Source organism: Rhineura floridana, chromosome 3 (assembly GCF_030035675.1).
Source record: "Rhineura floridana isolate rRhiFlo1 chromosome 3, rRhiFlo1.hap2, whole genome shotgun sequence".
Taxonomy (NCBI): domain Eukaryota; kingdom Metazoa; phylum Chordata; class Lepidosauria; order Squamata; family Rhineuridae; genus Rhineura; species Rhineura floridana.
In genome coordinates, this window is record NC_084482.1 from 78,038,331 (window position 1) to 78,066,315 (window position 27,985).

General features: G+C 40.9%; 1 protein-coding gene across 1 annotated transcript in view; it reads left to right on the forward strand.

Annotated features, from left to right (window-relative positions):
- Nucleotides 1-13,154: 13,154 nt before the first annotated feature.
- The window catches only part of GABRA1 (gamma-aminobutyric acid type A receptor subunit alpha1), a 47,166-nt gene continuing 32,335 nt past the window's right edge, over nt 13,155-27,985 (forward strand). Inside the window, exons 1-2 of the mRNA XM_061621874.1 lie at nt 13,155-13,228; nt 18,953-19,065. Of these exons, the coding sequence (XP_061477858.1) occupies nt 13,155-13,228; nt 18,953-19,065 (187 nt within the window). The remainder of the gene's footprint in view (nt 13,229-18,952; nt 19,066-27,985) is intronic.

A 27,985-nucleotide genomic window follows, 5' to 3' on the forward strand; every position in this document is an offset into this window, starting at 1 on the left:
GCCCTGCCCTATGTGTCAGGCCAGTGATAACTTGAGACAGCCCCATGGTCGACATGGAGGCCATGAAGTCCAGAGCTGGAATGCTAGAGGCAGCCTCAGCATGGACATTGAAATCACCCAGCACTATTGTTCTGGGCTCCTCCAACACCACAGCCGAGACGGCCTCCGCCAGCTCAGTCAGAGAAGCTGCTGGGCAGCAGGGTGGATGGTACACCAGCAGCAACCCTAGTTTACTGTCTCCTCGGCCTGACACCAGGTGCAGGCCCTCACAGCCAGCTCCAAGACAGAGTGCCTTTCTGGTGACAGAGATGGAAATTCTGTAGACCACAGCAACCACTCCCCTCTGTCCCTTCAGCCTGTGCTGGTGTTGCACCGAGTTTCCAGGTGGGCAAAGCTGGGTCAGATCAACTCCTCCCAGCTCACCCACCCAGGTCTCAGTAATGCACACCAAATTGACACCTTCATCCATGTTCAAATCATGGATGAATGTGGTCTTATTGTGTACCGATCTGGCATTAAACAGCAACACACACAGGCCAGTGGGCACAGCAGATGAGCAACGAGGAACCCATCCATGAGAGGAGTGGCATCAAGGAACAAGGTACAGATAGGCTTGAACTTGTCTTCTATGCTAATTCACCACCTCCCCATGCCTATATTTCCCTCTACCCTTGATCACTGAAATTGGGGTGGCACCACCTATGTTTGGACCCATATTCACCCAGAGTGAGAGTGCAAGCAAATGGGCAGCAATGACAATGTTGAGGCAGAGGTGGGCCCACTCAAAGAGAGGACCTCACTGATAGCATCCTGCCCAAGGCTTACCCAGACCCTACAGCAAGCACTGATTTGGATAGACAATCTAGAAATTTCTACAATTAGTTCTGATTAGTTGTTCAGTCAAAGGAGGTGGGCAAGACCTACTGGTTTACGGAGGAAGAGACTTATCATCAGCTTGCTGTGAACTATGATCATGACTATGAACCAGGGCTTGGGTATATTGAAGGTTTGGAGTTCTAGGGCCTGCTGGTTGATGGAGCAGTGAGCAGGGAGTCTGTCCAATGACTGTGCAGATCAAGGTTTGCTCATATATTGGCTACCACAGAATAGTATTTGATGCTTTTCTGTCTGCATATCAATCAAAGAACCAGAGTGGTCAGAACATACACTGGATTTATAATGCATACCATGTGCAGGCTGTAGTACATTACCAACGTTCATTCACAAGTGTTCCAATATAAATGAGAAGAAATGTGAAAAACCCATCAGAAACATGAAGGAAGATGGAAAAGTTGTGAAGCAATGTAAAAGGAGCCCATTCCTTTTACTAGGGCTCATGCATGAGGAATTCCAACAAGACTGTACCTGTGGTGTTTTATAAAATGTAAAGCAGAGATTGGGGAGGCTGTGACCCTCCAGATGTAGTCCAGCAGCTCCCATCATTCTTGATGATTGGTTACACATAGAGCATTTGAGGCTGTCACTATCTGGGAGCTGAGAGCTAGGAGCTCACGTAGTGTAGAGGCGAAGAAACTGAGTGGCAATTTGGAGTGTTGCTAGTTCTGATCTTGTATCTACCATGAATGCACAGTGGGGCCAGCATTTCTCAGCATTTGCCCCCATATCTGCAGTAGGAGAAAAATAATACCAAACTATTGTTGTGGTAAGGATTTCTGAAATGATCTATGTGAACACTTTGAACATTCTAAAGCACACATAAATGCAAAGTATCATCATCATCCTGCAAATGCCAATGAATTGTTGAATTTCCTGAGCTCTTTTATTTATGCATTTAAATTAAAATTAAAAAATAAAATAAAAACTAGGCAATTATGTAAGCAGTTTTGCATTTGCCCCACTGAATTCCACAGGGATTGTTTCATGAGAAAGGTGACTTTGAAAAGAAAGATAGAATATGAAGATTCTCATGAGATAATGTAAACATTGTCTCTTTGTCATGATTAGGAGTGGTTAAAACTCCAGTCACATCAACAACTATGACAACCATGTACAGAGTGTGCAGAATTGCTCTGGGATTTATATCATCATTTGGGCATTTGATCTACAACTAGCTGCTTCAGCATTCATAAAACACACATTGTATTAGATTGGTGGACATATCTATCCAAATAGAAAGAACATATACCTCACATTAAAATGGAACAGGGGTAATATTTTAACAAAGGACTGCAGAATCTTTTTTTGATACGTTTACATAATGACTAAATAAAGCAGCCATGAAAATCTTGGTCACATCTGATTTTCCTTGATGCTGAATCGGTTTGTGCTTGAAATAGTTATTGTGCTTATTTGACAAATGTGTAAATAAGACCCTTGATAACAGCTGTGTTCACACTCCTCTTCATACTTATGCATTGTGTAGGGGAGAGGGAGAAAGATTAAAACAGCAAATCCCTGGAGAAAGAGGAGGCAAGGAACACTACTAAATGGAGGTCCGTGCCTTTCTGATAGACCCATTGTACCATAATAATGTATTGTATGATGCATGGCTGTTTCTTTTGCCTGAATCCTCCTCTACACCAGCATTCAAAGCCCCAGTGCTGGTGCAGATGATGGAACACCGTGCTCTTTGCATGACACTCAAGGAGAGCATTAAATACTGAGCGTTCTATTGATGCAACAGGTTGCATTTGCAGCTCTCCAGTTGTATAGTTCTGCAGCCCAAACCATGAATAGGTATGTCTGTTACTAACCAACCAAATCTGTAACCCATATCACCTGAGGAACTTGGAGTCTAGCTAATTTTGGTCCCTCTCCACACTTGAAGATTGGAAAATCAAGTGGTGTTGTGCATAAGTGGGAAGCCCATTACAAACACTACAGTAGGCGTGGGGATCCTTTGACCCTCCAGATGTTGCTGAACTACAACTCTCATCAGCCCCAGCAAAGATGGCCATTGCCCAAGGACTCATGGGTTCACTGTGTCTCAGCAGCAACTGGAGGGCCAAAGGTTCCCCACACCTACACTGCAGGGAGAGACTTCATATCACTTCCAGGACAATGGGTCATATCCAGTGCTGCTACCCCAGTAGTGCAGCAGACTTCTGCTTGTGCAACAGAATATCCCCCTTCTCTCCCCTGCAGTCCCCCCAGGTGCACCCACACAATCTACTCCAGATAGATGTGGACCCTCAGATGTAGATTTTGAGGATGTGCAGCACTGGATACAATCCAATATTTTTCAGTCAGTGCAATTCATACATTCCGCTGCAAATCATCAAGTGATGGTCCAAGGGCACTGTCATAAAAATTCCAAATATCAGTGCACTATTAAATTATCAAAGATGGGGAGCAGCCCTCCCACAGTCCTAAGTGTGTTAGAAGATGTCTGTAGCTCCTGGGAGGGACTTACTCCGATTACTAACTTTCTCTTGGAACGGAATCCATATGCTGACCTCATGGATAAAACATCCGCCTAATTTTTGTGCTGTTTTGTTTTGTTTTCCCTCCCTCCTCCCTCACCACCTGCTTTGTCTAACATCTTGCCTGATAAAGGGTTACAGGGAATTCAACCGTTTGTCTCACTTTTATGGCATTTTGGTTGATCCCAATGGTGGATTTTGGAATACAAATAATAATAATAATATTTAATTTATGTGTCGCCTATCTGGCCAATGGCCACTCTAGGCGACGTACACGTAGGCAATTAAAACACAATACAAAAATACAATAATATGATATACAACAATACAGCAGCGAGAACAATAATAATACCAGGGACGAGGCACTGCAATCATAGCAGTTAACCCTCCCCGGAAATCCCGAAGGCCTGTTGAAAGAGCCAGGTCTTTAAGGCTTTACGGAATACATTTAGGGAAGAGGTGTGCCGTAGATCTTGTGGGAGGGAGTTCCAAAGGGTGGGGGCCGCCACTGAGAAAGCCCTCTCTCTAGTTCCCGCCAATCTAGCTGTTTTTGTCGGCGGGATTGAGAGAAGGCCCTGTGTGGCTGATCGTGTCGAGCGGCATAATTGGTGGCGTTGAAGGCGCTCCTTTAGATAAACTATATAATCTGAGGGATAATTAACTAAAACTGTTTAACCAGCTTCAGCAATATACTAAAATTTGAAGTCTAGACAAATAAAAACAACTTGGTGCCAGAAGGAATACAATGTCGATGCCAGGCTCACCCCTCCTTTCACAGCTAAGTGATGTGCAGGAGTTTGTGTGTGACTGTGAACTAGCAGTCCCACAGTCCCCCCATGGGGAAATGTGGTTGACTCAGTTTGGATTTCGCCCTTATTGTGTGGTGAATTCTCTCTCTCTTTTTATTGCTTTATCACATAATCAGATCTCAGATCAATCAACACACATTTAGTGTGCCACTGACAATTTTAATAATACTGCATCTACTAGGCATGGAAGAGGGAGTTTCCCTCCTCTGTCAGCCCTCTTGGTTTCTATGCTGGGTGCAGGGGAATGTAGTGCTTCATCCCTCCTCCTCAGCCCACTCACTAACCTGTATGGAATTCCATGCATTCAACTGCATGTAATTCCTCATCAGTTATAGCTATCAGGTAAGTGCACTGGCAGGAATGCCAGATTGGTGGCAGCATTCCTGATGGTGCACCTGCATGGCCCTGACCTCACTGCCACGCCACTTCAGTCCCATCTAGGGAAGCAGCAGTGACATCAGTGTTGGAAGGGCAGCTCTGTGGCTTCACCCCACTACATGTGCCACTACTGAACTTTCCCAGTCTGTTCTTCTTCCATTCACTGTGCTCGTATTTTGAGGCTCATATGTAAACCAAGTTCATTTTCATATCCTAGAATATTGTGATTACAGTTTCTCAGATGGTTTTGAAAGGATACAATGCATATATCAAAGTTGTGTTGAAGTGTAGGTATTGCCCAAGATCCAAAGAGCTACTTTAGGACCACTCCAAGGCTTGTACATGCCCAAATGAGTTTTTTTACTTTTTCCCCTTTGACCAACAAATGCCCATGCCATATCACAAAACATTGCTTTGAAATCCCCTTTCATTTTAGAAATAGTTTGCCATAATGTTGACTAAATTCCACCTATCAACTATTTCAGCCATGTTAACACAACAAAAATGAAAAAGAAGCTAAGAAAGATTACTTGGCATTACCTGTTCTGAACAGATTCATGCTGGCTATAAGAAATGTTCCTAATGCCATCCATCCATATGGGCCATCCAGGCTCTGTTTGCAGCATACATCTCACCTATTCACTTGCTTGTCATTTCTGGCAATTGCACTTTCACATTTAAAATATTTTAATATCATGTGTGCTCCATTTGATTTAAATTTAGTAGATGATTATTTGACTGAGAGAAAGAATAAAGTAATAAAATATCTTATTCATTTATTTGCTCGCATATTTCATTGTTAAACCTGAAGGAAAAAATATGTTCGTTAATGTACTTTGTTGTTTTTATGTGCCTTCAAGTCAATTGGGAGCTGCTTTATACTATTGGTCCATCTAACTTAGTATTGTCTGTGCACTGATTGTCTGAGGATCTCCAGGGTTTCAGACAGAAGAAGCCTTTCTGAGCCCTACCTCGAGATGTCAGGGACTGAACCTGGGACTTTTTGCAGGTAAAGCATATGACAAAGCTCTGTCAGCAGGGCCAGCACAACAGATTATGGCTGCATAAACACTCACCTCTGTGTAGCACAAATATGTCTTTTTTTTCTCAGTTTGGAATTGTTCATGCTTGTCCTCAACATGCTGCTTTCAATCTAGATCGATTCTAAATACTGCCTTCTACAAAGGTGGGTGTGGTATTGTGATACTTATCTGAAAACCTTCCCCTTGATTAGGTAATTCATGCTTTTTCCTCCATGCACATGCCCAGCTGAATGAAGAAGGAAGTGGTGACTGGAATAGGCCTCTCTCTGCCTTGACCTTGAGACTGTCCCTGGGACATGCCCCTTCCCCCATCCCTCTCCAGCCCTGCTCTGTGCCAGTGTGGAGTGTACATTTGAAGTGCGATCACACCTCTTCTTTGCCTGGATGAAGAAATGTGATGGTGAGATGAAGCCTCTGATGTCTGTGTGAGTGGAATGTAGCCTACTGTTCAAAGGAAAGATTCACATCTATTGCACAATTCACTTTTGCCTCTGGGCCCACCCACCAACGATGTGCAGTCCCCAGAAGGTTGACTGTGATAGAATGTGGCTCTCAAACAAGGTTGTAAAGCTTCTGTTTCTACTCTCTCTGTGTGTGCTTAAATCTGAGTTACAATGCTTTCCAGAAAATCTCATTCATGTTGGAATAAGGTTATATGGGGTTACGTGCTGACTACACATAGACTACTTAATATTTGCCACTCACTGTGAGTACTAGCCATGTGTTATTTGTCTATGGTACAATTATAAGTGTTTTTAATATATCAGGATTCCATCCTAAACATTTCAATCAGAGGTGCAGTGACATTTTTTATTTTCTGAAACTTTACTCACCATGATCATTTCTGACCCAAAATGGATTTTTTTTGAAAAAAAAGAAGATAACTGGAAACTTTATTGACATCTTTTGAAATGATTTGCTGTGGTGTGCCCCTGCCCTAAGATCAAAATAAACAGAGCAGGAAAGGATATTCTAGGTTATGATTCCTAAGAATGAACCAGTGACTACTAGTAAAGAGAAGGTTTATTTAGGGCTGTTGGACAATCATATGCTTGTTTCCTCACATTACATTCACTGAATTCAGTAGGATTAATTAACTGTACATAGGATCGCAACTTGTATGTTTTGTTTTTACATAAATAAACCAAGAAATAATAAAGGCTACACAACTAAAGCCCATACTAGTCATAAAAATATGATGCAAACAGAGTACACTGTAAACCTACTCTAACAGGATCAGGTGATATGAAATATCAAACTAAAATTTAAAATATGAAGACTATAGAAGCCAGAAGATAGGGCTACAAGAATTTTGCCCTTATTCATTGTCACAAAAGACCCCAAACAGAGAACTAAATCTTAGATCTCTGTGGCAAGAGATCTCCAGATAGGGGAAGCAGTTAATGGAAAATCTACTTTGTGTACTTACACTGGTATTTTGTCTGGTATTTTGAAAAGGTCATCGCCAAGAGACCGTCTTCGGGAGATCATTGAGGGAGTGGGAAGATATTTGGAACAGAGGAGTAACTTTTTATATATGTAGAGCCCATGGGTGATGCATGCGTTCCTGAACTGTTTTTCAGAATTATTTTTCCAGTAGCTGTTCCCCTAGAATCACTCAACCTCTCATATTCAAAAAAAGTTTGGAAATTTGATGTGGGTCGTCACAGGATGGGAAATAAATTGGGGAAGTTCAACAGTGATCTTAATGGTATACAAGGCATGTGGCAAGTAGCTGATGAAAAGGCAACACAGAAAAAAATGGGTGTGCATGCAGAAAATGTATGTTTTGACCACAGGCTTGACAGATTAAAGACAGAAAAAGGGGGGGAGCCCACATGATTGCTGATTTTTCTGTTTGACAGCTAACTATGGGAAACCACATGTGGACCTTTCACAGACAGATTTTTTAAAAATGATTATATTTTCTTCACAATATGGCAATATATGTTTTCATCTAAAGCATTCCTTATGCTTCCAGGCTGTGGGTCCATTTACATAAACATGGGTTAAACTTAAGAATGTATTCATTGTATTTCTCTGCTTCATAACTAAGGTAAATCTGTGGACTTCTTCTTATGAGATAACTTGAACAGGAATATGGATAGAAAAACCACACATACTAAGTCAATTGCCAAAGGCATACAAGAGTTTTTCTTGTAAAAATATTTGAGAACCAATTCATATGCCTATGATGCATACTTAGATGTAAGTCCCACTGAACTTAGTAGTATGGACTTTTGAGTAAGGGCTGCATACCATCCTTAAATTCAATTTAAATCCATTGGGAGGTTGCCAGTGACTAACTTGCTGGACTGAGACTATGGAAGAAGTAAATGAGAAAGCTTTGGGCCCTACTTCATTGCCTCTTAATAAAGAAATGCCATATTTGCAAATCGTTCATAATTTATGAGGTACTCACGCTTGTTCTTCTTGGCTGTCTGTACCCAAGTACAAAATATCCTGTGAGGAGCAACTCGGTCCAAAACTCATAGCTTTAGATGACGTACCAGATGAATCTGATTCCTGCATTATCGTCTCTGTCAAATGACACACAAACTTTCCTAAGGGTAATTTATATTATTTTCTTGTTCTCTCACACAGATGAATTTCAGTGTTGCCATACATCACTATTACCTTCATTTCAGGAGCATCCTGCAACCTCTGCTCATAATATCCTGCCCCTATGATTAGGGATGGGTGAGAAATTCAATTCAGTTCCCATTTCAAGCAGAATCTATTACATTTGCACTTTCTGAAACAACAGGAGAACTGAAACACAGCCATCCTTTGAAATTTGCACTTATTCAGATTTTACAATGCAGTTTGCCAACCAACCAATGTTTACAAAAATGCATATGTTAGGGGAAAGTATGCATAAACATGAATATACAAGTGAAAATAATGCATTATATGATGAGAAATTGCTTGCAAAAATGTGTACATCAGTCAAAATTGCCTGTAAAATGTGTTTATTAGGAGAAAGTTGCACTAACATGCTGGAGAATTTTCATGAGGATTTCTGTATTAAAAATTTGCAAATTGCTACCGAAATGTGGAGAACTGAATTTAGGTATTGGAAAAATGAGAAACAGAGAGAACAGAAATTGACAGATTTTCTCATCCCTACCCATGATAATGATACCCATGTATCACTGAACACTAGTCAGGATCATTCAGACCATGGTATTCCCAATCTCTACATATGGATGTGAAAGTTGGACAGTGAAAAAAGCGGATAAGAGAAAAATCAACTCATTTGAAATGTGGTGTTGGAGGAGAGCTTTGTGCATACCATGGACTGCAAAAAAGACAAATAATTGGGTGTTAGAACAAATTAAACCAGAACTATCACTAGAAGCTAACATGATGAAACTGAGGTTATCATACTTTGGACACATCATGAGGAGACATGATTCACTAGAAAAGACAATAATGCTGGGAAAAACAGAAGGAAGTAGAAAAAGAGGAAAGCCAAACAAGAGATGGATTGATTCCATCAAGGAAGCCACAGACCTGAACTTACAAGATCTGAACAGGGTGGTTCATGACAGGTGCTGTTGGAGGTCGCTGATTCATAGGGTTGTCATAAGTTGTAATCGACTTGAAGGCACATAACAACAACAACACCCATGATAGACCATCAGAAGAAGAGCAAAGCCCAGCAAGGCCATTTTGCCATTTGCCACTCTTGCAGTATAGTATACAAAAACTCTACTATTGTGGACAATGTTCTCAAACGTTAGGACTTCTATCGTTGCTTGAAAACGGCGCTCCTTTTCATTTAGGACTTCCAGCACCATGGAGAGCTCACATCGGTCTTGAAGTGATGGCTGTTGAGTAATATCCTTCGACTGCATTACGTCTGTTGTACCTTGCTTCGAGAAACACACCCATTCATAAACTCTGAAGCTGAATACCACAGCTGGGCAGCAGGGGAAAGGGGGGGAGGAGGAGGACAGGGGCAATATATCTATGGGAAAGCGTGTGTGCACCCAGAAAAAAGGCCGGTATTTAATAGGATATCGTGTCTTATTGGCCACCTGATGTTACTATTCTGCTGGGCGGTGACAGATGCATCCTTGAACAGCGGATGACATTGAAAACCTGCTTGGCAGGAAAGGGGCTTTTATTCAGAGTGGTATTAAAGGATCGCTTTCCTGCACCATTTGGCAAAGGCAAGTAAATTGTTCATTCAGAAATAGGACAGGCATGCACGCACACACAGGCGTGCCCGAGCGCGCGCACCCACTGAACTGTCCAAAGGTGGCATAATAATAACACATCTCCTCCAAAACACAGCTTCGCCTTGTCATCAGCACCATAAAGATTACTTTAGACAAATATGTCGCCTCCCCATTATCAGCGCCTCCAGGTGCACGGAAAAATCCGGCTTGGATGGCTTCTGTTGTAGGTGGTTCCTCCTTTCAGTTTGCACTTTGCAACACATTCCATCTCTCCCTATGTAGATAAGATCGTTCACTCCTGCCCTGACAATACACAGACTGTGTGCCTGCACTCAAACGTGTGTGTGTGTGAGAGAGAAAGAGCGAGGTATCTTTTCACGTTTGCTGGCTTCCCTTCATTCATATTAATGAATGTTGGCTCAAACGATTGAATAACATGGGAGGCAGACTGGAGAGCGTGGGTGATTTTTTTTGGAAACTTTTTTTTTTAACCGCATCAGCTTTTCAGAATAGTCTGCTTGGTCCACTGCATCTGTCCGAAGCGTGTAACAGTCGCTTTCCCACCCCCTCCCTCCGGTCCTAAAAATATCCCCCCTCCCTCCTTCCTCTCCCATCCCAAATAATAATAATAAGCGTGCTGCAGATTGTAGAAAGGATTTGAGTGTGCAGCCAGAGAGAAAGGGATTAGGGTGAGAGCTCTGGAAGTTAAATTGTGCTGCATATTAAAAAAAAATGGGCGGATTGGTCTCTAGATGAGAGCTTGGTACCACCTTCCTTTCTAAAATAAAATCTCTCTGGCATGAAGTCACAGCCTATTTCACATCCGGTTTACACCGGGACGTACTACTACTGTCTTGGTAAAGAGCAAAGCTTTTTGTTGTAGAGCTGCGATCTGAATCCCAGGGAAAGAGACATTGGGTGTTAAAAATCGAAGAGCAAAGCGGCGGCGGCGGCAGCAACAGCGGCGGCGGCGGCGGCGGCGGCGGCGGCGGCAGAGTCCATGATGGCTGAGAGCGACTAAATGAGTGAGGAGAGCAGCAGCATCTCAGCCGCTCCAAGGCGCCCGGTACCTTCCAGCAGCCCCGGCTTCTTGGGCGATTCTCTCGGGCAGGCTTTCCTAGGGCATCGGCGACGGGGTGCCCAGAGGGTCTCTAGGTAACAGTAGCTTTCTTCCCTGCTATAGCATCTGCCGGGTAGCTCGTCGCGCGCCCGCTCGCTCTCGCTCGCTCTCCCCTCCCCTTTTTCATGGGAAGAGCGTTTCTGGATGGAATGGAAGGGACTCATTTCGCTTTCTTCTCCCACAGCAGGTACCTCAATCGGAATGATTTACTAAAACGTATCCCCTCGCTCACCCCCCTTCCTAACCCAGGATGAAAATCCGCAGCGATCGATGGGCAATTGGTAAAGGGGGGAGCGCGGGGGGGATTGGAAAACGAAATGATATGTTCGTTAAACAGCAAGAAGAGTCGCATACATTCCGGTGGAAGGTGAAGAGGGGGGTGGTGAGGGTGAGGATGACTTTCTCAGGTAGAAAGGGAGAATCTAAAGTTGCCATAGGGGCTGCAATCCCCCACCCCCAAAAGCCCACAAGTCTCCATCTCAGGCTTAAGAGAAGCAGGCAAAAGCCCTGAACCTCCAGAAAAGGCATCTTGGGGTTGGATGTGGGTTTTCATGGAGGTGCTGAACATGGAAGACGTGTGGGGGTATGCCCCTCGTTTTGCTCTTCGTTCGGAACTATTCAATATAATGGTGGTGGAAAGCGGGGGGGGGGTGAGGAGAGGAGAGAAACGGGGAGTGGATTGGAAGAGAAGGCATTTTTGCACTTGGTGTGTGTGTGTGTGTGTGTGTGTGTGTGTGTGTGTGTGTCTCCTCCACAGGCTGCATCCACAAGCAATGATTTATAATGATTTGGTGACTTTCTTTATTTGAAGGGTGGGGTGGGAGAATGGTAGGGTAGGTACTTGATTGACATTTCAAGATTGGCTGAGAAACAGTGCAAAAGTTAATACGGAAAGGAGACTGTGCTCTGGACTGTTGGAGGCGGTGGTGTGTTAGACTAGAGATGCAACACTCATTTTTACAGGGAAAGCAGTGAAACTCTCTGTGCAGCCTGCTTCAATGAGGGTCACTCTACCACTGCCTTCCCATTACTGTCCATATGAATAGCCCTCTATCATTTTATCCATCATCACTCTTTTGTTTTAAGCTCCTTGCACTCCAAAAACACATTTATGCTGTTACGCTGTCTCCTCTCCTTGCATTTTTTGTAATGGTGTTGTGTTGTCTGAAATTCGGCTTCTCTGTTCAGTTGCTTTCAAATAATCTAGTCAGTCTCGGTGCCAGGAAAGAGAACGAAATCTTAGGTAGAGCAATGCAACTGAAGTGGATGCCAGCACTAGACACAGTAAGGGGAAGGCAGCAACAGCATTGCACTAAACAGACCTACTGAATGGTAAAGACTGGTTCTAGAAATATCACCTCTAGTTTGAGACTGGAGTGGGAAATAGTAGGGAGAAGAAGTGGGGCAGATTTTCTCTTTTCACCTCAGCTGAAATTGGATTCGGCTCAGTCATAAAGTGAAGGGAAATGAAGGGGGGGGTTGTAACAGAGGTGTCCTAAGAATGGAAAAGGGAGACTTGGAGATTTTGGAGAAGACAATATGCATGCAATCATCAGCACACAATTTGATTATAATGTATGCCCTTTAAATTGTTGGAAACATCACTGTGCATAGCCAGCAATGCAATCCAATCCTGGGTAAGATTCTTAAAATGTTACACTGCTGCTAAAAGAGCCTAGTAACCAAGATGATAGGCATGGAGATCCCTCCAGAAGAAAGTTCACACCATAGGATCTCCTATGGATATCCATGACCTCAGGGAACACCCTTTCTCTCTGCATTGGCTGAGACCGTCAAGGGGCAGTTTCTCACTCATGAAGATGAAAAGAATATTTAAATTCTCTCCGGTTCTGTTATGTTGTTATAAAAAGGAATCACAGTTCATAACACTTGAAAGTAACAGTTTAGACAGAGGAACTATAGACCTTAATGAGAACACTTTTTTTAGTACCAGAGCACTTTAAGCACCATATAGATTAGATGAAAATTTCTCCATGGAACTTAATGAAGAATCCAATCTCTAGAAGTCCAGACATGGGAAATTATAACATGTGATAGGGATGGGGCCATTTTCTTTTTCTCTCTGTATGGTACACCATTGTGAGCTCATTTTGACTTCAGTGGAAACAATCCAAAGTTCTTTTCGACCTGTTGTGTTTTTGAGCAGCCTTTCAAAGTAATAAATGCTTACTTGTGTTTTTATTTTGTTTTCAGTTAAACTTCTATAACCTACCATGAAGAGGACACATCTTCTTTATGACCGCCTTTGGGCCTGGGTTCTTCTTATGAGCACGCTAACTGGACAAAGGTGGGAAAAGAGATTTTGCTTTTTCTAAAAAATAATAATCACAAATATCAGTTCTGAACTCTTTTGCTATTGGTTACATCAAGAGAATAAGCAAGACGCAGCACATGTACTGGGCCGCTACTTCTTGCGTGTGTGGGAATTTAATCCTGCTCAAATCCCAACTAAGTCAAAACACAAGAAGATTGAGAGAAAACAACAGTTTGTTTGCATAACATCTTTTAGTGGAATTGCTATTCAAAAAAGAGTTCAGTAAAGGCTACTTTACCCACACTAAGGTTAGATTAATGATTTAAATGTAGCTAAAGTTAGATGGTCCTTTACACAGATAAAGTTTGTAACCACTTACTTTGCATAGAGGGAAAACCTCAACTTCATTTTAGCAATTTATACAGTGACTTCTTTGTCATTGTCTGTTTTTACTGAAATTAGTGGGACTAGTCTGCAAGCTATAGGGCTGGGCTTTACTTGTTAAGTACTTGCTCATTAAAACTGAGCTTACTCATAAGACTAGAGCTGCAATCCTATCTCCACTTATTTAGGAGTAAGCCCCATTCAACTCAACAGGATTTACTTCTGAGTAGATATGTATAGGATTGTGCTGTGGTTTGAATTGCTAAAACATATTGGGTTTGAAAATGTGAACAATTGTGTCTAAATATTGCATCTGTGAACTGGACATTTTGAGTAAGGTGTGATGGCATGCATGAGATTCCATTAATGAAATGGTAAATTTGCCACTGACATTAGCAGAATGGAAAATACTCTTCAAATGTACTGAATGGGGGATGGGGAAAATTCTTAAACTGCGAGAAGCATTAATGATCACATCTCTATCAATAATTCATGAAAAGAATATATCATTGGAATATTCTTTCACTCTGGATTACAAATTATGGGAATGTCTGTACCTATAACTCTCTGGTTTCCTTTCCTTTATTCAGTAACAATATTTAAATCATCCTTATGGATCAATGGAGATATGCATTTGTGTAAGGGTTTATGGCAGAGGATAATCTAATATAGCTTCAGCATTTCTTATAAAACTACAGGTCAATAATAAGATAGACATAGAAACAGAAGATGTGTACAGCTCTGTCTTGCATTGCTGATGAGTGATGAAGGAACAAAAAGGTGGTTTCCTAAAAGAAAGGAAATAAATGAAAGAGAGACAACATTGACCCTTGGATATCTTCTTCTGATTTGTCATTTTCTCTTTGTCATATGCTGGCATGTATATTTCACTGGAATTGTGGGTTTGGAAGTGAGAATCAAGAAGCATTTGCCTGCTTTTGAAAAATTATATGAGGTGTCACTATTATAATGACCTGTAGATGGAGTTAGCGCACAGTGTTTTATTATACAGTTGTTTAGTGTGAAACCACAAACACAGTAACTGACACTTCCCTTCAAGATGTTCAAACTACACATTGAAAAACAATCAGTTCATAGATAAAATGCCTGCCCATCCTTGTTCAAGTTTGTCATATGTCTGCTAACGCATGCTAATAATGCATCGAGGAACAGTCACATGAAAGGCAGGGTCACAAATTTGAAATCAGACAGTTCTGTTCATAAATGGTACTACCAATGCTGGTGAGAGGTGGTTTAAGGCTGGTTGATTGTGTCAAAGATTAATGACAATGAGGAAATATTCTAATGTTTTATTTTATGATAGTGAAGCATGGTGCTCATGGTAGCATTATATGTAGGCCTATTCATACAGGAGAAGACAGCTACTCAGCAGAGGATTTATCTGGAAAATTAGGAAGAATTATAAGTTGATGTTTTAAAAACATTACATTCAGGAAATATGTATAATTAATTATATCTTCTTTGTTACTTTGGTATTAGTATTTCACTTTGATCTTTATCTCTCTTCAAAAAACATGCATTTATCAGGGCGTTTACAGAGATGGGCAATGGCTAGCAGATAGTTAATGCAATCCTAGACCAAATTTCCTGGGAGTGAGATCTGTTGAACTCAATAGGACTTAATTCTGAATAAACATGTATAGGATTGCGCAGTAAAGCACGTTAACTGGATTGCTCATTGAAATCAGTGTTTCTTAAATCCTTCACTGTTCACTTAAACTCCATTGGTTTCAATGGGACATACCAAAGGGTGTAGGCTTTCAGATTTTGTCCACTGCTATAACCCACCTTAATCCTGATATAGAGATTCAACAACGATTTGCTTCCTAAGAATCAGTCTGGTCTTTCAGACAATTGTGTTGGCATTTAAATTAATGGCACATGCCCAAGAGAAACACATTGAAGATCATGCTGATTATAGATAATGCAGACTTGTACTAAAGCAATACATGTAATAATAAACAAGAACTAGGTATTGTATTGTGCTTGGTCACACTTCACACAGTCAAGAAAAACTGGGCCATTGGATTTCTATAAGAGTTTGACCACATTTTATCTGAAACATTTGAAAAGCTTGGGCATGTCTGAAAACACATGGTAAACACATGTCTGGCTCTTGGGAGCCTGTTTATATTGTGTTTTCTGAAGTGCAAATGACCTTCAAATGCTACAGAAAAGGTGCAGTTGACATTTGAAGGCAATACAGAGACCCATCTTTTCTTGCATGTAGCAAGTGGCCCTTAAATGTTAGTTAAAATTAAATAAGACAGGGCACTCTTGTTCCTTATGAGTAGCAAAAAAAAGGGGGGGAGGGTTTACTTCTGATGTTTAAAAATATAAAGAATTTAATAAATATCCATCCATTTGCAAATGTGTACACATGATAGGAATTATATTACACCTCTAGTGAACTGAACATTTCTCATAAAGAATCAAATTAATTGTAATTATACACACATATATAAACACACTCATTTTGAAGGAATGCTATTTCAATGTGAGATCACCTTTTATTTCAAAACATGCATTTGAAGATGCTGTAGCTGAATTTTTCTCACCTGTAAAACAGGTACTACAAAATAGTTCTCTGCGTTTTTGATATTGGCGAAACACACACCTTACCTATACACTTAGGTTAGCTTAATATTACATATTCCCCACACACACACCTTAAACATGGCTGTTTATGGGGGGAAATGGTCAGCATAAGTGTACCATATAACACATTTATTCCCTTTGTTAACATTCATGAATACAGTTCAGACAAATTTCTGGAACAACTGTTTTTGTTAATCACATCACATCACATCAGATACCTAAAGAAGACTGATTCAATAATATTGTTTGTGACAAAGTGATCAAGAGGAAAGTAGCTTGGGGTTCAAGGGCTAAGTCCTGCTGAGTTTACACTGGCAAATGTCCCACTTTGCAAACAGGATATTTCCTCGTTAAAGGGCAGAAGAAGGACTCCAAGATTTGGCTTTAAGACAACCATAATAGATGAGGAGGAGAAAGCAGTGTGACTTGTATGTGAAAGCACAGAAAGGGAAACACTTGGTTAATGACAAGAACTTCAAGTGTTTGAAGAAGAGGATAGAACTTAGCTCGTGGTCATGGTAAATCCACGGAAGCCAACTGCTACAAGCATTTATATACCAGAACTGTATTCTGGTATAATATAATGGCTTCCTGGTTGAAATTTTGGCTTTGTTAATATTCATAACTAATTTCAACAGCCTGATCCAAAGACTTTCTATGTGAGCCATAAAACCATATCAATGCAATTGCCAGGCTGGCACAGCAGCACTGCGGTCAGGTGTATTGAGTGCAGATGTTTTTTTAATCATTTGGGCAGTAGGTATGAAATACAAGAGAAAGATGGGGAAATGTCCATTGCTATCTCAAAATGTAATTTTCTGTTCACTGAGAAATGATTTAGACATGCCTTCAGTTTTATTTTCCTAAAACAAAGGCAAAGAAGCCAATAACATTTAAGAGGTGTAAATGGGTTTGAATTTAGCAAAAAATTTAAAATGATTACCCCCTTTTCTATAGTTCCAACAAACTTGCAGGGACTGGCAAGACTGCATTATGTGGAGATATCACTGGTTGTAATCCTAAACATACTTTTTTTGAGATCAGTGGCACTTATTTCTAAGGGAAATGGGTTATCAGATACTAGCTATCAGTGCGATCCTAACCATGTCTACTCAGAAGTAAGGCTATTGAATTCAATAGAGCTTACTCCCAGGTAAGTGGGGTAAGGATTGTAACTTATTTCTGTTAGCATATTGAGATGCCTTATGCACTTCTTTTATGATACAATTCCGTGTACAGTAAACGGTCTTGGAATGGGGATTTAAGGAAAACATGCTATCCTGAACTTACGAATCTCTGGATTAGAAAGCAGAAATATCACAAATGTGAAAGATGACATAAACAATAGAGGATTCAAATCTATATGGAAAATGGAAATGGACTGCCTTCAAGTCGATCCCGACTTATGACTACCCTATGAATAGGGTTTTCATGGTAAGCGGTATTCAGAGGGGGTTTACCATTGCCTCCCTCTGAGGCTAGTCCTCCCCAGCTGGCTAGGAACTGCTCAGCTTGCCACAGCTGTACAAGCCAGCCCCTTCCTGTCTGCAACTGCCAGCTGGGGGGCAACTGGGCTACTTGGGACTATGCAGCTTGCCCACGGCTGCACAGGTGGCAGGGCAGGTAACCCCTGAGCCACTCACTGTGGGGGTGATCTTTAGCTGGCCCTTTACACCCAGCAGACATGAGCGGGGATTTGAACTCACAGACTCTGGACTCCCAGCCAGGCTCTCCTCCCCACTGTGCTATACCAGCTGTTTCAAATCTATATACTAATGCCAATTTGAGTCTTCCTGTGCTTTTACTTATGCTTCAGGAGTCCAAACTGTACCACTAGTGCACAAAAGAGAAAGACCTTTGGGTAACCCTGAGGTTCCCGCTAGTACAAAAGGAACCTGCAGGGGGGAGAAAACCCCTAGGAGTTCAGGGTCCCTCCTAACTACCCTGTAATATCTCAATAGCACTAAAGGATCAGAGACTGAGAGGAGAGTTACATGAAAGAGGGAAATAGAATATGGAATGAGTGGAAGGGGATACCCAGTGCTTTCTTTGTGATGGTACTTACCAGTGAGGAATACTTGAACCTTCTTCTTTTTGGCTGCCCATGCCAACCATTTTGTGCTGGCACCCATGGCACTTTTATCAAGGTATGAGTGCCGGCACCTCATACTTTAAAAAAAAAAACCACTCCCAAAAAGAGCACTGTATGTATTACTTCCAGGTTCACCCTGAGAAGTTGTTTTTCCAGGGGTGGAAGAGAGAGCTGCTCATAGACATTAAAGAGAAATTAAATAATTTAATGTAGCAGGGATTGTGTCCACCCCTACAAAAAAGAACAGAAATCCCGAAATGGAGGGGGGATGGGACAAAATTGCCCCCCCTCACATAGTCCAAAAAGGCATGCTGAGAAGACATGGATCGCTGACTGGCTCAGTGTTAGGGGCGGGGAAGGAAAACTGAGGCAGGGAGAGGTCACTGCAACATTTGTTTTGCAGGGCCTCTTCTGTCTAATTTATTATCCATTTCTAGGCGTCCATGTGGCTTTCCTTAAACTGTTCAATGACTATGCATACTTTAAAAATAAAATATGCAGGAGAAAAGATCTTATAATTCTACAACAATCTGGCATGATGGAAGAATTTTGCATCTATAATCAGTATAAACAAGATTATGCAGATTTCAGAATTATGATTTTGTAGGTTTGCTGGTGTGGATTAATGGTTTATAATGTTAACAGCACCACTTTTTTTCTAGCTATGGACAAACTTCCTTACAAGATGAAATTAAGGACAACACAACAATATTCACCCGAATTCTGGACCGCTTACTTGATGGTTATGATAACCGCCTGAGACCAGGATTAGGAGGTGTGTGTTATTGTAATTTCTGAATTGGCCTGAAGAACAAAATTGCCTAAAATTATTATTCTTTTGCTCTTTGAGATTTCCTTCATATTCTTTTATAAGTTTATAACCAGTAACATGAATAGATAACAAATAAATAACTGATCCACTGAGCAGCATACCTCTGCCAAATCCTCTCATCTTGTCATATAAATATTTCTTAATATATGGCCAAATTTTATACTCGAAAAGATGAGCAAAGACTTTTTTCCCCTTGATCCCCTCATAACTTTGTTTAAGGTCACAAATCTGTGCACATTAACTTGAGAGCAAGTCCCATAAAACATAATGGGATTTTACTTCTGGGTAAACATGTATTGGTCTGAGCAATAAGTGTCTGAATCAAAGTCAATGAAAAGTCTGATCTTCCACGACTGATGCGGCACTAAAACTTTAAAGACCAGATCATTTCCATTAAATCATATGTATACCTTCCTCCCAGATTAAACTCAGGTACACTGGAGCTCACGGTGGTGATTATATTTGTTTGGAAGCAATCCCACTGATAACAATAGGGCATACTTTCACATAAATGTGTTTTGTGGCTGGGACGCAAATGCTGGCTGGCAGAAGTAGGCCAAATTAGTTTAAAGACTATGTGACCAGTTTAACTGTTGAAGACTTGAGAGCCAAAATCACCTTTTTACAGTCCCGAAAATGTGAAATAATAAAGATAATGGTGGAATCACAATACCATTTAAAACATATCGGCAAAATAAGAGCAACTTCAAATATACTGATCTGTGTAAATAGAGGAAGTGTGAGTCAATTGTAGTTCCTGTATTATGACTATCTAAAGCTGCACTAGGATTTATTAGCATTTGATCCAAAATATTTTCTCGGAGTTCTCCAATGTGGCAGAGAACTCAAGTCTACTGTAATTTATGTTAGGATTTGTCCCGATTTCTACTTCTGATTGTAGTTCCTCACATTGCAGCAAAGACTGCTCCTGAGGGTCTCCCAACATCCATGAGCACCTTTTGTGTGTGTGTGTGCGTGCATAAGGGGCTTCAATGGGAAAGGGCGGCATAAGCTGTGCTGGTGGCATGCCAGAGGCACCCAAGATATAATATTTGCCAATTAAGTTTCAAAATGGTATGACCTTTCACAGACATAAGACCATTAACCTCATTACTGGGATCCAAAGAACAAGTGTGTGTCAATGGTCAGAAAACTGAGCGTGCAGCCAGAGCTTTGATTTCTATTTCTGCTTCATTAGTTCTCACTTCTGTAGAGACAACAGCTTGGATCCATACATCTCCTGAGCTCATAGGACCCTCCCTCTGGAGGCAGGGTGGGAGGCAGTTTTTGCTGATTCCACCTTTTCCCTGCAGAGTCCCCCCCATGCTACCTGAGAAGTTGCTCTGGAGAATTAGATCCTCCATAACAGTGTGGGAGGTAGTGTGTGTGCAGGGAAGGGACAGCAGGGGCAGAGACAATGAACAAAAATAGCCTCACCCGGTTTCATCCAGTAGAAGCTGGTGAATCTCAGTCCCTCCTGGAAATAGAAGGAGCCTTGTATTCTTGGTAGGGACACTCTGGATTTAACCCAATATGCTTTTCTGAACCAAACCAGCTCTTGGGCAGCTGGAGTTGCTGCAGCAAAAACAGAAAGTAAAACACTCCAGCTGTGTATACAATTTTCTAATCTGTGCGCATATCCTTTCTTTTGCTCCCAAACCATCTACTAAGCATAAAGTGATGAAAGAATGGTCAGTTATCAGATATGTATGCTTAATAGAAAATGGAAGAGTTTGCCACTTGGCACATTTAATTTTAACAATTCTCAAAGAAGCGTTCATTTACCACAAAACACAAACATGTGCTGTCTATAATCTAACCAACTATTCAGCACCCTTTCATCTGTTAATTTTATCAGACTCCCTAATAGATGCCAAATAAAGTGTTTGGTGTAATGATATTGAATTTAGTGATTATCATCTTTAAAATGTTTTGTGATTTAAAATTTAGTGATGATTATCCTCTTAGTGCTGAAACACTCTCTACATTAAGGTGCCCCTTTTCTTCTGACCCCCTGATCATAAGGGTTACCTCCTGCATATAGCCAAGAAACCAGAAGAAAATGGCTAATCGGGGGGGGGGAGATTTCATTTATAATTAGTATAGTCATGACAAGTCATAACACAGATCATCTGTTCCATTTCATCATTTTGGATTGGCATGGCCAACAACAGTGGTAGTTTGCAGTAATATGCTAAAATGGCAATTAAATATGTTCCCATGGCAAACACATTTTTCCGATATAAAAAGATCTTAATGTGATAATAAAACATTTGAATCAAACCATCAGGGCATATTATACTGATAGCTATTTAATAAACTATTGCCACCAATTTAAAGTGTAACTACAAAAAACTATATCTCTAAAAAGGAGGAACTCACTACTTTTTAGAAGACATTTTCAGTGCCTGTGTGTAGGTTGTGACCACATCACTGGTTGCATTAGAGCTAGTACCTATAGTGCATAAGGGTGGATGGCCATTAAGAGCTGAAAATTGTTGCAGTGCCATTGGTGAGTGTCAAGTGTGCACTGTAGGATCTAATCTTAAAAACAGTATTATTTAGGTAGAAAAAGATCCCTTTAACCATATTTTCAACCTGGGATGGGCACTGCAAACATTAATTGCTGTCAGGATTTCAGAAAATGAAATGGAGATTTCTGAGAAGACCCCTGCATTCTACAAAACTTTAAGTCTGCAATCCTATGCATACTTATCTCGGTCTACCTTCAATGGGGCTTATTTTTGAGAAAACATACACAGTACTGTAGTCTAGGGGTGGTAAACAACTGTTGCTATTGCCCATGATCCTTGCCTTCAACACCAGATGGTGTTGGACTGCAACTCCCATCGTCCTTGACCATTAAATCAAGCTGCAGCTGATGAGAGATATAGTCCAACAACCTCTGAAGGGCACCTCATTGGCTATCCCTGAGATAGAGCCTGGAGACTTCTAAGACCCAATCTCTCTCTCTCTCTCTCTCTCTGTCTGTCTGTCTGTCTGTCTGTCTGTTTATTCATTCATTCATTCATTCATTCATTCAATTTGTATCCCTCCCTTCCTTCCAGCAGGAGCCCAGGGCTCATTTTAGACAGGACCTAAGACAGTTTGTGGTCTGGCCCAAAATTTATGTGATTGTGTGGGTGAGGGAGAAGGGAAGCTGAATCCCCAAATCTGACATTTGCAGAGTTCCCTGGCACTTCAGTCACAAATCAGACAGTGTGCTACAACCTGTTGCAGGAGGACACATAAGATGAATAAAAATTTTGTTCGGTCTCTTGTCAATATAGCTTCTCAAGATTGCAGTATAAATATATACTCTCCCTGTTTTTCCTCACCAGCATGAGATGGAGATGGATTAGTTTGTGGAATTGTCTGCTGGTGTGTGTGTGTGTGCATGTATAAGCAGCCAGGACAAGGCTCCGTAGAATGTTGAACATGCAGTTCTGTATAAGTGTGGAGTTTTGGAGACTATCCTTATTGCATGTGGAAAGTACACTCCATGGAGTTCCGACCCTTGATCAAATTAAAATTCTCTTTTCTATTTTCATATTGAACTAGTTCTAAGCTGTAAGTTCTTGCTCAAGTAGAATGCAGCAGTTGATGTCACTCTCTGGTAGTTAGGTCCAAGAATGATCTATTAGGCAACCATTTTGAAATGATTGTAGGTGGGTTTTTCTCCCTTTTAAGTATACAGAATATATTTGTAGATTAAAATGAACTCCACCCATCTCCAAATTATTATTTCTCCTTAAATAAGTGCTCCAAAGTAGAAAACGTAAAGAGTTTATGTAAAGATTGAGGAGGAGAGAATTAAGATTAGATTATTTGGCAAAACCAACAGTTTCATTTTTAAACAAAAGTAGTGGCACTTACTGACATTTCTATTAGTAGCATAAGTAACATTATTGCACTTGCATTAATTGGCTGTTTTACCAGCTTCAGCTGGTAAGACAGCTGCAGCCTTTTCTGGATTGGGATAGCCTGACCACTGTTGTCCATGCACTGGTAACCTTCAGGCTGGATTACTGTTGTTATGGGCCACCTATAAATTTTGGTCACCTTGAGTTCTCAGATAGAGATTGTTCAAGGCCATCTCACTGTAATGTGCTCTGTGTGGGGCTGCTCTTGAGATTGGTCTGGAAGCTGCAGTTGGTACAAAATATGGCAGTGTGACTGCTCACTGGTGGGCAACATATTGCCAGTATGTTACCCACTGCTGAAAGAATTGCACTGCCTTCCCATTAGCTGTTGGGCCAAGTTCAAGGTGCTGGTTTTGGTGTACAAACAGCTTGGGACTAGAATACCTGAAAGATCAGCTTTGCTGCCCTGGGCTCCTACTGTGAGAAAAGGCGGGATATAAATCTAATAAATAAATTATAAATAAATAAATAAATAAACCTGCTCCTTATATAGCCAGTCAGTCACTGCATTCTGCAGGTGAGGGCCTCCTGAAGATACCATGTTATCAGGAGGTCTGTTCCATACAACATAGGAAGTGGACCTTTAGTGTTGTGGCACCTACCCTTTGGAATTCTCCTCCACTTAAATATTAGATGGATGCCATCTGTTATCTTTCACCATCTACTGAAGAACTTCTGCTTTCAACAAGCCTTTTAAGTACATTTCTTATCCCAGTCTGCATCTATTTTGGAACTGCTTTTTAAGATTTTTTTGGGGGGGGGAATTTAAGTTGTTTTTAAGATGTTTTGCTTTTAAGATGTTTTGTCTTTTGCTTGCTACCCGATGTCATTCTGGTGAGATTCATTATTCAAGTCTGAATCTGATCAGTTAAATCTAAAGCTCCCTTTTGCCCTCTATGATTATGATGGGGAATCTAAAAATGACTATAACTTTGTTCCTTTTCACATAAATGAATGACATTTGCATGCAAAAGAGATCCCCAGAGTGGATTAAGCCTACCAAATTTCAGCCACATTCATCCAGGGTTTGGGGACAGGGAACCTTTGAAGTTAAAAAGAAAAAATCCCCATTTCTTAATTTTCAGCCAATATTGGATGCATAGTTACTCCTTCCGAGGGGATGAAGCTTGCCAAATTTCTAATAGATAGATGCAGCTGTTCACCCATGAAATGGAAATGGATTGCCTTCAAGTCAATCCTGACTTATGGCGACCCTATGAATAGGGTTTTCATGATAAGTGGTATCCAGAGGGGGTTTACCATTGCCTTCCTCTGAGGCTGAGAGGCAGTGACTGGTCCAAGGTCACCCAGTGAGCTTCATGGCTGTGTGGGGATTCGAACCCTGGTATCCCAGGTCATAGTCCAACACTCTAACCACTACACCACACTGGCTCTCATTCACCCATAGACTTTACCATTCTCAGGTGGGAAAATAGAAATCATGTTGCCTCCCCCAGTTTTTTTTTTTTTTTTTTAGGAAATCCATATGAAAATCCATTTGGGGACATGAGGGAGTGCCCCTGGGTAAGAACTTGCCAAAGTTCAGACAAATAGGACCAGGTGCTATTGTGCTAGATGATTTTAACTTCATTATGAAAAACTGGAAAGGCCACAGTTTTTTCTCCTTCACCCCCCTTTTCTGGAAGTATTCTTTTTGACAAAAAAAGAAAAAAAGACAGAGCTATGATTTTTAATTGTAACAGAAAATAATTATTGGGAAAGGAGCAAGCCATCCCAAAAGCCTAACGCTGCTGCTTGTGCTCTGCTCTCACAGCCAAATCGTGGAAGAGAATGATGACCCATGTGTTTACTTCAACATCTCTTGCCCAAATCACTGTGATTGGAGTGCACGGGGAACATAATTTACTGTGATTAAAATCTAGATCTGCCTATCAAAACAAAATATGCTCCCCCCACCTCTACACCTCTCTTCTCTCTTTTACACCTCTCTCCTCTTAAGTTTTGGGCATTTTTGCAGTCAGCTTGATTTTGTTTCTCAGAAAAGAAAGGGGGAGGCAAATGGCCATGCATTTAACTTTATGGATAAAGTAATGCAACAGAGCTACTTAGAAGGTTGGGCACTTCCTGATCTGCCTTGACATGTCCTTGTTAATGGTGTGTTTCACCTCAGTAACCTGAAAGCCTATCTTAAATCACCTTGATTTGCCTCATTATTCAGGGCACACACAGAACTGATGCACACTCCTATTATATTCACAAGCTTGTGATCCAAAAAATGGAAAAACTAGGGTGAATGCTCCAGTTGTACCTTTGCTGAAACATATATGCTTCAAAGGTTTTTATGTTAGAATTTCAGTTATTTTCTTTCTTTAAGGCATATCTTGGTTGCTGAAGATGTTAGCCTGCAAGCTCTACCTTCTTGGCTCCATTGCCTCCAATCTGTTTTCAGAAGATGAAATGAAATCACAAAAGATCACCTCCTCCTATATATCTTGCTGTTGATTCCACTTCCAATCTGCTGATAAAATTCCTTCCCAAGAAGCATCTGGCTAGAGTTGGCCATTTGCTACCTGTCTCCAGTCAGGTAGCCTTTGGAATGACAATAGTCAAGGCATTTAGTTCTGAAGAAGTTTCATGACTGCTTTGAGCTGGTATGAAATCACTCTTAGAATGTGATCTCAGGTAAATTAGCTTCAGAGAGTAAACAAAGAGTGAACCCAAAGTTTGCAACAATTGGAAATTTCCCCCAGCTACCTGTGAGGTGAGATGCATTTTCCCATGAATCATATCCATATATTCCCATAAGCTGATTCTTAAAAATATAGGCTAAATGGAATCAGTAATAAGGATCTCTTTGGTATTTATGGGTAGTCTAAAATACTAATGTTATTTAAAAGATGTAATAGCAATTTATGAAAAAAGGAAGGCAGGATAATGAGTAATAAGAAAATCCAAATGATATTTCTATGCTGTCAGTTTGATAAGAAGCCACTCTTAATTCCATATTTTAGTCGAATGATTCCATAGGGTCAGGGCTACCATAGAGAAGGTTGTCTCCTGAGTCACCTTTTTTTGTGTGTGTGTTATTTATTAACATTTTCAAATATAACATAATTAAAACCAATAGTCACATACAGAATTGCAGGGTATTGTTGGCCTTTGATATATGCAGGATCCAGTCTGTAAGTCATAATTTTCATACAGTAGGGAAATAAGTTTTGGAAATGTGATGGTAGCAAATGCTAAAAAGGCAAGGCTACAAGTAAAGTGCAAAACCATCATTTCTAACCTCCCCTCAAGATTCCCTGAAATTATATATTTGAATGCATGTAACTTTCAACTATGGTGTTACAGTATTTTTGCAATGAGTAAAGCATCATATTTTTTTCATGCCGCAGCACAGGAGAATGTCAGTACATTCTAATCCAAGCAAGTCAGTCTTAATCACCAAGAAAACATTTGATTCACATTCTAACACCGAATTAAACACTACCACACTTAAACATCATATGGTAGTACAAACATGGTCAGTCTAACCCCATCCCCCACAAATTTAATAATTGTTGAATAAGACTAAAGAATAATTGCAGAATGGTGACTTCCTGTATGTTGATTATATATAAATGTACAATTAGCTCCAACTATCTGGTTTCTAATATATCTTTAGTACGGATCATGTTATTTAATTGTACTTTGGTCAAGAATTCCTAAGCGTTCCCCATGACAAGTGTGAAGGCTTATTTATGTTTAATGCTCACAAGTGGCCATGTGTTGTCTGAAGGAGATGAATGCACAGAAAAGAGGAACAACAGAGCTGTGCCATTGGTGCCAGCCTGAGGCAGTGCACTTCCCTAACCCTACCCATGATGTCTGTGCATTAGGCATGGACATCCGAGAAGGGGAAACCTGCATACATAGACTTCTACATGCATAGGCCTCCCCTTTTCAGACATCCCCAGTCTATGTGGACATCTGGCCGGGGCGGGGCCAGAGAGCCATATGACTGCAGAGCAAGGCCACCACTGCAGCCCTGCTGCCTCTTTGCACATGTGTGAAAGGGCTATTGCTATATCACTGAATGATATATAAAACACTGCTTGAATGGGTGAACTGCCTTCACCGGGAAGTATTGAGTTTGAGGTAATGCCAGGTGACATAAAAGCTCTGCAGCCTTTGAGCTATGATGGTTGTTTCACGCATGCAAGTCATCATTCGACATTACAGGCATTGAGCCATAAAAATGTGCAAATGTGCAGTGTGCTCATTTTATTCCCAGGTGCTTGAACAATCAGGGTTTTTAGCATGGCATATTCACTGGCTCTGTCATTAGGAGAATGAGAAATATGGACGTCTGCAAAGTTTATATTCACATTGGCATTCAGCTTCAATGAGAGGGTAAACATTATTTACACCCATTCATTAAAGCATTATTTCTGTAACAAAACACAATAAAGTTTGACCACTGTAGCCTATAATATATTACAATCCAATTAGGAATTACTAGCCAGCAAGCACCTGGGTGAACAGCTGAGTTTTGAACAGGTGTCAAAAACTTATCAGAAGCAATACCTGCCTTATTTAAAGGGGATGGAATTCTACAGGTTATGTGCCACCATGGGAAAGGCCTCTTTTGGGTTGCCACATAATGTGCCTCAGCAGGCAGTGGTACAACCAGGAGAGCAGGCAGGTCTAAATGGGAGGAGATATTCCTTCACATACTGAGTTTTATAGTGTTTTGAATGTCAACAAAAGCACCTTAAATTTAGCTTGGTAGCAAATTGGCAGCCAGTGTAGCCCCTTCAGGAATGGTGTAATATGATCACGGTAGGCTGCCCACTCAGCTGCATTAGCTGCCACTTCCAAACCATCTCCAAGGCAGCCCCACACAGAGCACATTACAGTAATCCAGCCTTCTGGATGCAACCAAGGGCCCTGATACCTTGCTCTCCATTCTGTCTTAACGAGAACTTATCTCTTTC